Here is a 15,493-nt window from a genome sequence, read left to right as displayed (position 1 = left end):
TGATAAAATTCTCTACTGACTTGCTGCTTTCGTCTTTAGACTGGAGGAAAGTTAATGGACCGTGTAGGGGATTTTTCAAGTCTGTGCAATTGATTCCTGGAATGTTACTCTGTATTCAGAAATTTGTAGCAAATAAGATCCTTGGTTTTAAAAATTAAAAGTAGTGGTGAAAGTTTTTCTGATAGCGGGGATGTCAGCTTTTCATTTTAAGCATGGGGCAAACTTGAGATGGGGCTTTGAGGGTCGGGGCAAAGTAAGGGAGAGGTGGAAAAAGAGGGAGGGTCGGAAAGGAAGAAGGTTATTTCTGTCTACTACCATGTGGCCTTCAAACCACCACTCAACTGTTTCCCCCCACCTGGAGCACCCACTTGGCTTCACCAAATCACATCCCTCCCCTCTTTCAGACTTCTGTGGTGGGGTTTATCTAAATCTTTAAAGAAGCATTTCACCAAGCAATAGCATTGGCATTCATTTTGGATTATGCCTCCTGGAGGATTTGGTCAATTTTAATAATAATAATAATAATAATAGTATTTGTTAAGTGCTTGCACTGTTCTAAGCGCTGGGGTAGATACAAGGTAATTAGGTTGTCCCACGTGGGGCTCACAGTCTTAATCCCCATTTTACAGATGAGGTAACTGAGGAACAGAGAAGTTAAGTGACCTGCCCAAAGTCACACAGCTGACAAGTGGCAGAGCCGGGATTAGAACCCATGACCTCTGACTCCCAAGCCCACGCTCTTTCCACTAAGCCACACTGCTTTTAATACATCATAAATATTTTTAATTTTGGAAAAATATCCCTTCTTCCCATTCTGTAGAGTGCCTGGAGTTTCTCTGGGTGACTGACACCCGTGGTCAGTTTCTGCTTACATCTTGTGCGAGCGACATCATTCGTCTTTGTTGTGATATAAAGCCCTCACTGCCAAACCAAGACTTGGTTTGAATTGATACTGGGGTCCAGTACTGACCCCCAAGCTGAAGGGGGTAACTACAAACCTCGCGACCTACCAGAAGGCTGGAGACCATTAAAAGACACCAGCTTAGCAGCCCAGGGGAACAAAAACGAAGCTCCCAAATTGAAACCCTGCATGACTCAGTGTCAGGTTAAGAGATGCAATCAGAGAGAAAATTGTTTTCTTTTCATAATTGGAACGTTCACCCAAGTGAGGAGAATAGGAAAGTCCTTGTAGAGGGGTTAGGTTAGGTGCAAACAGGAAATTCTGCAAGCCAGAAAAAAAAACACTTTGTAAGGGATGCCCAGGCTGGTAACCAAAGGCTCTTTAAATATAACAAGGCAGGGAAGCTCACCAGTGAATCAGTGGAGTCATTTGAAGACTAAATTCTAACATCTACTTCAATAGAGATCAAACTAAAGAATTTAGAATGAATTCTTTAGTTTGATCTCTACTGAAGTAGATGTTAGGGAGATTTCCCACCCGCAAATTGGTTTTTGTGGTGGAGTGGTCAGGTTTAGACAAATCAGGAGTATCTTTCTCCAAGCGAAGAACAGAAACAGAAAATGTTAGGATGTTTCAGCCTGGAAACTCAGAGGCTGAGTGAGGATACGGTTCAAGTCCTCAAAATCCTAAAAGGCGTGAACAGAGCAGACCCGAAATTGTTCACCATGTCTTACCAATGCCTGAACGAGGGGACACCCGTTAAAGCTTGAGGGTGGTAGGGGCTAAACAAAGAACAGAGGGTGGTAAGCACAGGGGATTCATTACCAAGGAAGCTGTAATAAGAATTGTGGTATTTGTTAAGTGCTCTGTGCCAAGCACTGTACTGAGCACTGGGGTAGATACAAGATAATCAAGTCCCACACAGGGCTCTCACAGTCTGTGGGAGGGAGAAGAGGTATTGAATCCCTGTTTTCCAGATGAGGTAACTGTGGTACAGAAAAGTTAAGTGCCTTGCCCAAGGTCACACAACAGACAAGTGGCAGAGTCAGAATTAGAACCCAGATCCTCCGACTCTCAGACCCACGCTCTTTCCATTAGGCAATCCTGCTTAAGTATGCAGAAAATTGCAAGTGGTTCCAGATGGCTTTGGATAAATTAATTACTAATGTGTCTAAAACAGATTCAGAGGGGGAATGACAACTCTTATGTTCTTCTGGTCTAAGAAAAAAGAGAAAAAATAAGTTAATAAACACAGGAAGGTGGTCATAAGCTCCCAAATCGTCTTAGGAGGCATATCCAATGTAGTTAGAATTGAATCATGTTTTAAATCAACCATATTCCTAAAAGTTTAAAATCCCAAATTTTGAGTTAACTTGACGTAATAATAGTAATGTTATTTGTTAAGCACTTACTGTGTGCCAAGCACAACGCCGGGGTAGATACAAGATAATCAGGTTAGACACAGTCCCTGGCTCACAGTCTATGAGGGAGAGAAAACAAGCATATGTTACTACATATGTTACTTCTTTGTCATTCCCAAAATATGATTTATGAAATTCACCTAATTCTTACAAATGTTCATAAAATGGTATTGCATTAGGAAAAGTAAATTAGTACATAGCTACTGTTGCACAATTGAGACATAGAATGTCATCTTAACAGTCATCCTACAATTTTGAAACTACAATTACCATCCTTTTTTAGCTTCATAAAAACCCTCTTTCTAGCTTTAAATGTAATAAAGGTTTGAACTGCTAATGTGGCCAGTTGAATAAAAATTCCTTTTGTATGTTATATAAAAATAGTAATATTGTTACAAAGTATTGTAAAATTATGAAAAGAACCAAAATATGATTCTCCACCTGTTGCTCTTTCCTTTTTCAATTTCTCCATGCTGAATGAGATTGGCTGCTGAATGAGATTGGCATTTTACACTGTTTTAACCAAATTAGGAGCCTTTCCTTGTGCAACACCCCAAGACACTACTCTTACTGTAAGGCTCTGAAAAATGTAGGAGTTTTTTTGTTCATGTAAAAGCTAAAATTTATTCCAAATTTTATTTTATTGCTCCTGATTAGGGGATAGAGGTTGACTTTTTAAAATCTGTAAGTATGTTTGCCCTTCCTCACCTGATTTTATTATTGGTTTTTTAGACAAACTCTCTGGTGACAGAATAAAGCAAGTCATGGAACATATCTGGAAGCTTCAGGAGTTTTGTAACAGCATGGCTAAGCTTGAAATTGATGGATATGAATATGCATATCTTAAAGCAATAGTTCTCTTTAGCCCTGGTAAGATATGTGACATGTTTTATGATAGCCTTTTTGCCTGTATCCATCCACAAATATTGTTGGACAGATTTCCATCAAATATGAAAGTCATATCAGACATTCAGCAGCATAGGAATGGTTAACCCAATTTGTTTATGACCCATCTTGAGATCGAGTCTCATTGCCATTTTGATATTTGTCCCCAACTCTATACTTTGTGCTGCAGAAGGTATCAGTTGTGACAGTCTTGGATGAAAACATTGTAAAATGAAACTACTAAAGTAACATTTTATGAAAGTCAGTGAGAATTTGAGAACATTACTTTTCCCACATTCAGATCATCCGGGACTGACCAGTACAAGCCAAATAGAAAAATTCCAAGAGAAGGCCCAAATGGAGTTACAGGATTATGTTCAGAAAACATATTCAGAAGATACATACAGGTATGCACGGTTATAATGCATGGGGGGCTTGCGGGTTGGTTCATCGTATTTGCTGATAATAAGACCAGTAGAGGTTAACCAGTAAAGAAATTCAGCCTGCCTATTTTAATACAAATGTGAATGAAGTAGAAATCAATTAATACACAGAGAGTATTGTTATCAGTACTTACCATTCACTCAGATCAGAAATGTCTGCCACAGGACTTGATATTAGTAAACTCCTGTCAAATCTTTCATTCATTGTCGTATTTACTTATTGTAAGAGCACTTACTGTGTGCAGAGCACTGTACTAAGTGCTTGGGAAAGTACACTATTACAATAAACGGGCACATTCCCTGCCCACAACAAGCTTACAGTCTAGAGGGGGATAGTATCTGATAGTATCCCTGACAATAATGAGGCTTATAGAAACCTGTGGTTCAGATTGTAAGCCAGATTAAAGAGCATGCATGAACAGTGGTGGGGTGCCATAGTGGAAGAGATCCAGAGCTATGTAGGCCACCATCAAATCCAGGAACTTCTACCCAGAACTGAAGACACTATGTGGCTATCACAGCACCTCTGAAGAGTGAAAAGGGCTCCAGCCTCCTGTTAAGGAGAGAACCCTGGAGAAATGACAGTAGCATTTCAATAGTCTCTTCACACCTTCTACTATTGAAGATGAGACTTTCGAACTATAGAAAACATAAGTAACTCCCAGACCCGTGCTCTTTGTACTAGACCACACTGAGAAGCAGCACAGGCCTGGGAAGTAAAAGACCTGTGTTCTCATCCCGGCCCTGCTGTTTGTCTGCTGGGTGACTTGGGCCAATTGTATTTATGGAGTGCTTACTGTGTGCACAGCACTGTACTAAGCTTTTGGGAGAGTACAATATAACAATAGAAACATTGCCTGCCCACAGCGAGTTTGCAGTCTAGAGACGAGCTTGCCTTCTCTGTACCTCAGTTTCCTTATCCACAAAATGGGATTCTGTACCTATTCTCCGTCCTACTTAGACTGTGAGCCCCATGTGGGACCTGATTATCTTATATCTACCCCAGCATTTAGCACAGTGCTTGGCCCACATTAGGCGCTTAACAAATACCACAGTTATTATAGAAAACCTTCTGACGTGCAAAGCCATGGTCTTGTCGTATGCTACCGAGTCGTCTCCAACCCATAGCGATTCCACGGACACATCTCTCCCAGAACGCCCCACCTCCAACTGCAGTTGTTCCAGTAGAGTATCCGTAGAATTTTCTTGATCAAAATCCGGAAGTGGTTTACCATTGCCTCCTTCCGCACAGTAAACTTGAGTCTCCACCCTCTACTCTCTCCCATGCCGCTGCTGCCCAGCACAGGTGAGTTTTGACTTGTAGCAGATGGCCTTTCATTCGATAGCCACTGCCCAAGATATGCGTTTTGACTTGTAGCAGATGGCCTTTCATTCGATAACCACTGCCCGAGCTATGCGTATTACTGTGCCTGATTCCCCCCATTTTAGCTCCTGGGCAGTAGGTGGTAGTAGTAGCAGTAATATTATTTATTATTAAGTGTCTGCTGTGTGCAAAGCAGTGTGCTGAGCACTAGGAAAGAATACAAAAGTCCAGTGTGCAGGGGGGCACACTTCCACAGCTTCAGTCCTTTTCGAGGAGACAAATCACAGAGACCTCGCAGAGACCCTGGAACAGATGAAGGAGCAGGGCAGGAGAGCAACACACCAGACAAGGGGGATGAGCCGGAGAGTTCAGAACCTGGAGGAGAGCTCCCTGAGCCGCCATCCCAAGACTGCCATGCGACGGCCACACTGTACATCTCAGTGCCAGAGATGCCCTGTGTGATCCATTCCCCATCGCCTGTGGGATAAAGCGGGGACGTGCCGTGCGTGGCCCTGGTCCTGTTCAGTTTGTTCTATGCAGCCACGCTGGAGGATGCCACAAGAATACGCTCCTGTTCCTTTAGGACATTCTTCCAACTCAGTAGATTTCGCACATCCTAGACGGTCATTTAAGAAGCAGCATGGACTAGTGGATAAGACCCATGCCTGGGAGCCAGAAGACTGTTTTTAATGGTATTTGTTAAGCGTTTACTATGTGCCAAGCGCTGTTCTAAGCGCTGGGTAGATACAAGCTATTCAGGTTGGGCAAATCTCAGCTCCACCACTTGTCTTCCGTGTAAACTTGGGCAAGTTGCTTCACTTCCGTGCCTCAGTTACCTCATCTGAAAGATGGGGATTAAGACTGTGAACCCCATGTAATAATAATAATAATGGCATTTATTAAGCGCTTACTATGTGCAAAGCACTGTTCTAAGCGCTGGGGAGGTTACAAGGTGATCAGGTTGTCCCACTGGGGGCTCACAGTCTTAATCCCCATTTTATAGATGAGGTCACTGAGGCACAGAGAAGTTAAGTGACTTGCCCAAAGTCACACAGCTGACAACTGGCGGAGCCAGGATTTGAACCCATGACCTCTGACTCCAGAGCCCGTGCTCTTTCCACTAAGCCACGCTGCTCCTCTTGGCTCCTGCACCCATGTGGGACATAGGCTGTTTCTGACCTGATTAACTTGTTTCTACCCCAGCAGTTAGTACAGTGCCTGCCACATAGTAAGCGCTTAACAAATGCTATTTTAAAAAAAACCATCCCTAGTCCTTACCACGCACCCTCTTTCTTCCCTGCCAGTCAGGTTCCCATAGAGGTATCGAGTGCAGGAAGAAAGTAGGAGTATAGCACATTGCCAGTGCACGCAAGCATTTTAAACCTGTGGGACCTGGGTACTGCCAAAGTGTGAGCCCCATATGGGACAAGGACTGTGTCCAACATGATTAACTCATATCTACCCAGTGCTTGTCACATAGTAAGTGTGTAACAAGTACTATAATGATAATAATAGTAAAAATAAACATAGACCACAGCTGTGCCATGACCTGGAAGGCAGTTGCCTCTATAGCCCCTGCGGTCTTTGCTGCCCACATTGGCCAGCTGTTTTTCAGGATTCCTCTGAGGCCTAGCTGTCTCATGAACTGGTCAGAAAATGTCATCACTATCTCATGAACTGGTCAGAAAATGTCATCACTGATGGCAGGGTCCCAGCAGGCTAAACCAGGACTCGAACTCAGAGCTCCTGATTTCTAGAGTAGTATGTTTTCTACTGGACTAACAACATAAAGCACCAGTTACTAATGCAAAACAGCATTTTAACGGTTTAAAGATAGGCCCTCAGTAAACAATGGAAACCTCTCTCTATAAAAAAAAAATCGGGGCTGGGGTTGCCATCTCCGTGGGCATGGGCTGATTTGGCTAGAGATTCGGTGGCATGACGGAGCGGAAACCTGAGTCACTCAAGCCTGGAAGCAACGAGTCCCCCTTTGGAATGAGAATAGCCTCCTTGGGCCAGGACTCCTCCACTGTTAAGCGCTCTGTCAATTTTGTAATAATAATAATAATAATAATTGTACTTGTTAAGCTCTTACTATGTGCCAAGCACTGGGTTAGATACAAGGTAATCAGATCGGACACAGTCCTGTCCCACATGGGGCTCACAGTCTTAATCTCCGCTTTACAGATGATGTAACCGAGGCACAGAGACGTGAAGGGATTTGCCCAAGGTCATACAGCAGACATATGGCAGAGCCGGGACTAGAACCCATGTCCTCTGACTCCCAGACCCATGCTCTTTCCACAAGACCGTGCTGCTTCCATGTAGAAAATATACCCTATCTTCAAAGAGTTCATGTTAGAAATAAAACAGCTCCCTAAAAGAGTAGAGAGAGTTTGGCTAGCGCCTTTAAAAAAAGGTGGGGGGAGAGGGGTGCTGAGTAAATTTAAGATTGTGAAACAGCTATATAAAATTCACACGGCAATTCAGGTACTCTCAGTTTTTCCACAACACGTTTTCACTTCACGTTTTGGATAGAATGCTGTTAGGGAATTAGAGAACATTCATCCTCCTATGCACGTCTATCCAAAGAGACCACGATGCGAAGTTGGAAGAAACTACTATGCACGTGCGTGCAGTTGCTCTCAAGGTGCCCATACCTTTACGGAAGTTTTCCTTAACACGAGGCTTATCAATCAATCAGTGGCATTTAGTGAGCGCTTACTGTGCATAGCGCACTGTACTAAGCGCTTGGGAGAGTACAGTATAATAGTGTTGGTAGATAAGTTCCCTGCCCACAGCATTATAGAACAGAGTATTGTGTAAATCATCTTGGCTTTCAATGAATGTGTGCGTCTGATATTCTCATTAAAGAAGAAGAGGGCAAACTAATGCTCGGGATGAATAACGATGGTGGTATTTGTTAAGCGCTTACTATGTGCCACTCCCTGGGGTAGATACACTGCCCTCAAATCAGTTCCAGTCCCTGTACTGTTCTAAGCGCTGGGGTAGATACAAGAAAATCAGGCCCCACATAAGGCTCACAGTCATATGGGGAGAACAGATATTTGATCCCTATTTTACAGAGGAGGAAACTGTGGCCCAGAGAAGTGAAGTGACTTGGCCAAGGTCACACAGCAGTCAAGTGGTGGAGGCCGAAGTAGAACCCAGCTCCTCTGATTCCCTCCAGGCCACACTGCTTTGCAAACACTATCCTTCGCCACTAGAGGGCAGGTTATTTCAGAGATTGGGGATTTACACCTGCAAACAAAGCTGCAGTTGGAATAGTCAGATCTGGGGTCACAGGCAAGGGAACTGGTCAGGGGTGTAGGGAGGAGGGGTGGCCGGACTAGGAAAGTGCTCCGCCCCTGGAACAAGAGGTGGGTGGCCCTCAAAGCCTGAAGGGAAGGGAGATTGTGGGTGGGTGACAGCCTCTGCCACTGGTCTTCTCCTGGAACTGCGTGGCCTGGGGTGATGGGGAATGTCCCACTGCTAGGCTCAGGCATCCCGGGTGTCTGGCTGAGTAAGTACTCGAATGCCAGGTTTGCCCAAGGCTAGAACGGGTAAATCGTTTATGGTGAGTTTACTTATTTAATGCAGTGGTTTGGACCTTTTAGCTTGGATGAAGACTAGCCTACTGCAGAAAGGAGAAAATGAATAAGTCCTGAGTTGCATCTCCTTAACACGATCAACTTCTTTTCCAGACTAGCCCGGATTCTCGTCCGCCTCCCAGCACTTAGACTGATGAGCTCTAGCATTACTGAAGAACTTTTTTTTACCGGTCTCATTGGCAATGTTCCAATAGACAGCATAATCCCCTACATTCTCAAAATGGAGACAGCAGAATACAATGGCCAGATAACAGGAGCAAATTTATAGGGGGAACAACACGACTTGGAGGATCAAAATAATATTCAGAGAATCAGCTTCCACGCAATTAAGAAATGATATTTTGGTATGTGCAAATATTTCCAGTGTGTAAACCGTTTCCTATCCAGTTTCTACTTGTCCGCCAGTCCCAGCAATAGCCACTGAGACTAAGATCCTTTTTTTTGCCACAAGGAATGTTTTGAGGCCTTCTGGTGAAAAGACTACATATTTCTGAACATCCTTTTAAGTTCATTTTGTATCTAGAAAGTCAATTTAGAATTCACGATGGTAAATGGGCAAAAAATAAAGTTTTATAATAGCTGATGAGTATTAAAGAATCCTGCAAGAGCAGTATCTGTATATATGTTTAAAATGTCCTGGGAATTAATATCTACTAATTACCACAGAAGTCATCATCTTAGCACTTTCTAAGCACTTCTTGTCAATGGGATAATGTTATCAACATTATGAGTAGGACAAGTGGAAAATTGCATATGTCCTTGGCCAAAAAAATGCTAGTGATTTCTGTGAAAACTTAGAAGGGTACAGGAGACAATCATGCTTAAGAAAAATAAGGCAATTTTACTGTTGGTAGTGTATATCTGTATAGCGAATCTTTACCTTTTATTGAATTAAACTGTTCTGAATTGATGAAAATGTGATTTATTTACCCAGCATGAAATGTGACCTCATTTTAACCCAATTAGAAGCAGGTTAAAAAGGCTACATCAGTGATTCACACAGGAAGGCAAAAGAGCAGTTTTCTATCCCTACGAATGTCAAGTACTCAAATTCCTGAGACTTGCCATCTCCGCAACGGTGCTCCATTCTCAAAAATCTGTTCTGATTGCAAGATAGTCGACGATTAACTGTCCACAGTCAGTGGTTGTCCAGTGAGGTTTCAGGAGATGGCAAATTGTGTTTTCCCTCTTCCGGTGACCCATTCCCTTTGCCAGAGGGGTAAAATGCAGGGACGTTTACTTGAGTGTGCCTTCCCTAGTCTCAACAGTGCTTCTCCAGTCATCCAGAAGACACTGCTTCAGATGAAATGGAAGATCTCTTCTTTGGTTGACTGAGCCAATCTGTCTCCCACCCTGCCCTGTATCTCACATTAAATTGGTCTTGGGTTAAAGTTTGCATTCAGAGACCACCCTTTCAAAATAGTAGGCCACTGCAGTCGATGACTGATCAGTTGGGCTATTGTCTTCAAAGGTTTCCTGGTATTTTCCGGTTCCTGGCTAAGTTTCGAAAAGTGTTTTTTCGACCGCAAAATCTGTTCACAAAACACGACATTGCTTCATGCAAGTCAGGTAACTTCAAGCACGGTCACTTTCTTTGGGTGTGCTTTGCATTTGAAAATGAGATGCTTTGTGTACTCACTTTTGCCGCTGCTGTTGTGCGTGGCATGTGTGAAACTTTGGGCCTAAAGATTTTCAACAGTGTAAAGGGTATATCCTCTCTCATTTTAAAAAGAGAGGGTCTAGCTAGTGGTCAAAACAGAGTGTTTATTCTTAGAAACTTGTGAACAAGTGACATTAAAGGGCGAGACACCAATCAGTGTCCTGAGTATTTTGGTTTCAGAAACACATCTCCTTAGAGTCAATCTCTGTGTGTCTCTTAAGAATCACTTGAGCAGTTGTAGCTGTGCTTCAGGAAATAGATAGTGTTCTGAAGGTTTAAAATGAGTTTAGGCAGTATGCTGCATGGTCATTAGAAGGCTTTCTCTGCATACCTTCAGCCTGTACTTTGACTTTCAAGTCCATTTGAATCCTCCACCTACCTGCTCTTCTTCACTCTGACAGAAAATTATGACTTAGAGCCTCATTTTTGCCACTCAGAGAAGTTTCCTGTTCAAAACCATTTAAACCAAATCTGTGAAACCACAGCTGTTTCTGGTGCTGCCCTGTGCCCCATTCATTCATTCATTCAGTCAGTCAGTAATATTTATTGAGCACTTACTGCCCCTTGTGCCACCTTTGGGGAATAAATGAAGCCCGCAGGCACCTTTGGAAAGCAAAACAGAATTCAATATTCTGAAACATCACTACCATCAGTTCAATGAAGTGTTGATGATAATAATTGTGGTTTTTGTTAAGCGCTTACTATGTGCCAAGCACCGTTCTGACCACTAGAGTCAGAAGATAATCAGGTCCCACTTGGGGCCCGCAGTCTAAGTAGGAGGGAGAACAGGTTTCGAATCCCCATTTTGCAGATGAGAATGGAGGTACAGAGAAGTTAAGTGGTTTGCCCAAGGTCATGCAGCAGATAAGTGGAGGAGCTGGGATTAGCACCCAAGTCCTCAGACTCACAGCCTTGTGCTCTTTCCACTAGGCCCAGCTGCTTCCCATTGTTGATCAGCAATAATGCTAAGGGGGCTGTAGTTAAGACTATGAGAGTACTTCCCACATAGAAATAAATCCTGCTTTGATGTCTGTTATCTTAACCTTAAAACAGCACATATTGAATTCTTGTCTTTTGAAAACAAAGCTTTGCAGAACAATAGCAGGGTTGTTATAAAGTAATGTAAATATGAAAGGAAATGTTGTAATTTTACCAGTTGGGGTCAGTTTTCAGCTTCTGGCCCCGAAAGTGTTTTAAAATACAAAGAAAACTAGTTTATATAAAGTTAATGGATGAACCCATCTTTCCTTTGTAAAAATGAGTTTCAGTAGGTGGTCCGGATGACCAGACTTGGCTAAAAATGTATGCTTTCAAATGACCAGATTTTATGTGACTTTTCTGTAATGCTGCTGACAATGACACAATTAATATTTGCTGGTTCTCTCTGCCGGCTCACCTCCATCCCATTCATTCCACTTGGAGAAAACAAATGTTTGCCGTGCTCATTATATTGGTTTGATAGACACTCTCGTGAAATTTGGCCAGCATAGCAAAAATTTAGCATAGTTTCTCCCAAGATACAGTGATCTCCAATTACTATTAAAAAGAGTAGATGAGCTTTATGCTTAGATTTCACTTTACCCAAATGCTACTGCTGAGACGGCCCCAGAGGAATTGATGTGCTCTGGAAAAATGAAAGCTATACAAACAAGCTGTTGACAGAGTTCTTGTTCTAAATTAGGATTCATGATGTGATGGAGTTTGAAGTAGTGCATTGGCTCAAATAAAAATCTGACTAGTTCCTTACACTGTTCAAACTGCCTCTAGTTCTCTACCAAGTTGAGCAATTAAGAGTTAGAAATCCAGAAACCCCTTTCTGGATTCTTCTTGGCTTCCTCAGCAGAGTACGGTTTTCCAGATACCAGGCAAAACAGCATTTGCTTTGATTTCCATCCCAGAGAGGCAGGGCAGCATCGGTTGGTATCTACTCCAACTCATTGAGTTTGGGTGGGAAGTAGCCCTGACCTGGGCTCCCCTGGGAGTCCATATTGTTTCTGAGTTTACCCAGACCAGAGACCTCTGGGGAGTCCAAGGCAGTTTGGGGACAGAGAAGTGAGATGACTCTCCCAAGGTCACACAGCAGACAAGCAGTGGATTTCCGGTGCCATCAAATCAGGGTTCTAGAATCCTGAGGGCTCTAAGTGCCATTGAGCCACCAAGAGGCCCTGAAGCTATCAGTTTATCCCAGTTTTGTCGTATCCAGGACTTTGTCAGGGCACATCTCGGCCCTCAGAACCAATACCTTTGTGCCTGAAACTTCGAGGTCATGCATGAAATGTGCCTTTCGGGAATTCAAAAATGCATCTTCAAAATTGTTACATCTCAGGTATAGAAACACAGTAATATGGCACACAGAAATGAAAGTGAAGTAGAAGTTTCCAAGAAGACATGGTTAGGGAAGGAATGCCTTTACGTAGGAATAACAACTGGGATATTTGTTTAGCGCTTACTGCATGCTAAGAGCTGGGGTAGATCCCATACCACCGTGCGGGGCTCACAGTTCTAAGGGAAAGGTTTTTAAAATGTCCATTTAACAGATGAGGAAACTGAAGCACAGAGAAGTTAAGTGACTTGCCCAAAGTCACACAGTGGGCCACTGTGTGAACCCAGGTCTCCTGACACCCAGGTCCGTGCTCATTCCACTAGGCCACACTGTTTGAGACCCTAATGTAGACCGTGAATCTCTGGTAAAAGCATCCATTCACAAAGAAATTTTGAAGACATCATCTTTCCCTCAGCCTAGGACAGAAGGTGGCTCCTTTTTAGAGCTCAGTCAGGAGACAAAATAAGAGAGTCCTTCTCAACACAGATTTTAGATCACGAAACAGGATTTAAAAGCATTTGGAGAGTTAAACGGTGGGTTTTTGTTGTTATTCTTCTTACTTTCAAATATTTTAATAATACGTAATACTTTTCCTGCATTTTTAAGTTAGTGGTTTAGAAAACATTTTTATATTGTTCATTGTTGAATACCTTTGCAATAAGACTGCGTTTATATTTCTCTAGGGGTGTAATAATCACGCATGCTAGTTGGCATTGTATAATTCTTAACCATAGGAAGGAGAAGTTTATAAATATTGGTGTCCGGGAACTTTAGCCACAGTAACAGCAGTATGGATGACTTTCCCCTTCTAAAATTATCTGAATATTATGACAACTTGCCATAGGCACCCTACAAGAATTAAATGTTTCATGAGTTTTGTTTTTTGTCTTTTGACTGGAAAAAGGCGACTATTTCAAAAACATTTGGATAGGATCTGAAAAGCCAAAAAAAATCAAAAAACAAAACCTGGTCCTTTTGGCAGAGTTTTGCCTGGAAGATCTAGAACCATTGCTTGCCCGTACTAGGCTAATGATTTAGAACGCTCTGCAATCCAAAGCAGTTACAGGAAGCGGGAAACTGTGGCGGTAATATCTGAGCCGCTCAGATTGATTTGAATCTGCATGAGGTTGCCAAGCCGAGATCCAAGTTGTAGAGTTGCTGACAAATACAAAAACGTATTTCCTTAAGTCCTCCACATGGGAAATATTGACTCCTTGTTTTACCTTTATCGTAGCATGCTTTCTGTTGGCATTGCTGGCATTTTTATTATAGAAAATTTCCTATTTGGCAGACCGGTATCTTCCACGTGCTTCCGGCTGTTTGAAACACCCTCTGGATCGGGTGGAATCTTGAAAAGTCTTACTTTGATGATAATCCCAGTAGAGTTGGGGTTGATTTGGGTTTTTTGTATGCCAGTTTTTTTAAATCTTCATGTTTATGCCTCCCTAACACTGTGCATTTCTGCATGTTCAGTACTAGAAATCACTTAAAGCAACTAATGTATGTGTGCATATTTCTATGTATGTGTGGAAAGAATGAATGTACATGTTTATACCTTATATATATATGTACAGTGTATATAAGATGTGTGTATATATATGTATATTATGTACACAGATATGTAGCCATGTATTCAAGCATTTCTATGTTTAAAGGGAGTTTATGATTGATTTGCTCATCCAAGCTAGTTGTCATCCTCAGTGCTTAAACAATTGATCCCTTGATATTGGAGGTTTTCAAATTTAGTTTTCAAATCTTTTTGATTGGGGTGGGCCACATTGGGTGGCACAGTGCCACCAAGTTGAAGAAAAATTAATGAAATCCATGCAGCACCAGAAAAAAAAGGAGAGTAATGTAAAAAAATTTAAAAAATTCATTTGATAAATGCATTTCCACATCTTCACTTAGTGTCCTTAGGTCCATGCCCTACTCTTTTGAAAGAACTCTGCTTTGTAAAGGCTTATTATGGTGTTCTGAATTTGGCCAATATTTTTAATGTTTTCTTCATGTTTCTATGGTGGCTAATTTGCAGATTAAGAGGTGCCCCAGAACTAGGTTAGCTGTGCATTTCTGTGTACTCAAACCATTTCACAATTCTGACCTGGGATGGATGCATGTCCCAGTGTTTTAAAATAATACTTTTAATACAAATGCAAAATGCCACAGGTACTTTCATTCCTTTATATGGACCTTGATAACTTTGAAATGCAGCTGTCAATTTGCCCTTTTCTCTACTGCATCAGTCAGCAGAATCCTTTCTGCTATAACTTTCAGCTGTGCTTCATTGTAATGTCATCCTTGGCTAGAGGCAGTCAGAAGAAATGGCATTTGAAAGAGGCAATAATTTTTAATTCAGTATTCCTTTTACAAGAGAAACAAGCCCGACAGCTAATAGCGTGTCTTTCAACTGGCACTGAAGTTGCCAACCTTACGTTGGTTTATACAAAAATTCGATGGATTAGTGAGATAAACTGGTTCCTCTTTTCCCCCAGATTATGGCAGTCTGTTTTCTTTTCAGATGTAAGTTATGTTTTTACTACTAAAACTTCTATCCTCTAACTGAAGCAAAAGCCATCCTAGTTTTTTATTTTCTTTGGTTTGTGATGTATTTTCTTTTGTTTGGAAGCTTTAAAAATAGCAGTGTCACTGAACTAGGAAACTGATATTCAACCTAGCAATGGTATGAGAGCATATTTTGACAAAATTATTTTCTAAAAAAATGAGTTGATGGACTATTAAAGAATCCTATTGGACCTAAACACTCATGGAATTACAGCAACAAATATCTGCACACTTTGTTTTCTTTTATCCTTTTCATTTATTTTTCTTTGTAAAGAAGAGAGTCTCTGGACAGATCAAATTTCACTTCTTTTAACTGAACAAACCTTTTTAGTGAAGTAATCGGGAGACTGGTTTTTGCTCTTA

General features: G+C 41.8%; 1 protein-coding gene across 3 annotated transcripts in view; it reads left to right on the top strand.

Moving 5' to 3' along the window:
* Window positions 1–9,495, top strand: part of NR2C2 (nuclear receptor subfamily 2 group C member 2) — a 103,974-nt gene extending 94,479 nt beyond the window's left edge. For all 3 annotated transcript variants that reach the window (XM_038740649.1, XM_038740648.1, XM_038740650.1), the window contains 3 exons: window positions 3,055–3,192; window positions 3,509–3,614; window positions 8,679–9,495. In XM_038740649.1, coding sequence (XP_038596577.1) covers window positions 3,055–3,192; window positions 3,509–3,614; window positions 8,679–8,853 — 419 coding nt within the window. In that variant the 3' untranslated portion in view covers window positions 8,854–9,495. The remainder of the gene's footprint in view (window positions 1–3,054; window positions 3,193–3,508; window positions 3,615–8,678) is intronic.
* Window positions 9,496–15,493: the final 5,998 nt, after the last annotated feature.

The sequence above is a fragment of the Tachyglossus aculeatus genome, chromosome X1 (genome assembly GCF_015852505.1).
Source record: "Tachyglossus aculeatus isolate mTacAcu1 chromosome X1, mTacAcu1.pri, whole genome shotgun sequence".
Classification (NCBI taxonomy): domain Eukaryota; kingdom Metazoa; phylum Chordata; class Mammalia; order Monotremata; family Tachyglossidae; genus Tachyglossus; species Tachyglossus aculeatus.
The sequence above is the reverse complement of the archived record's forward strand: the minus strand, read 5'-3'. Positions and strand labels throughout refer to the sequence as shown.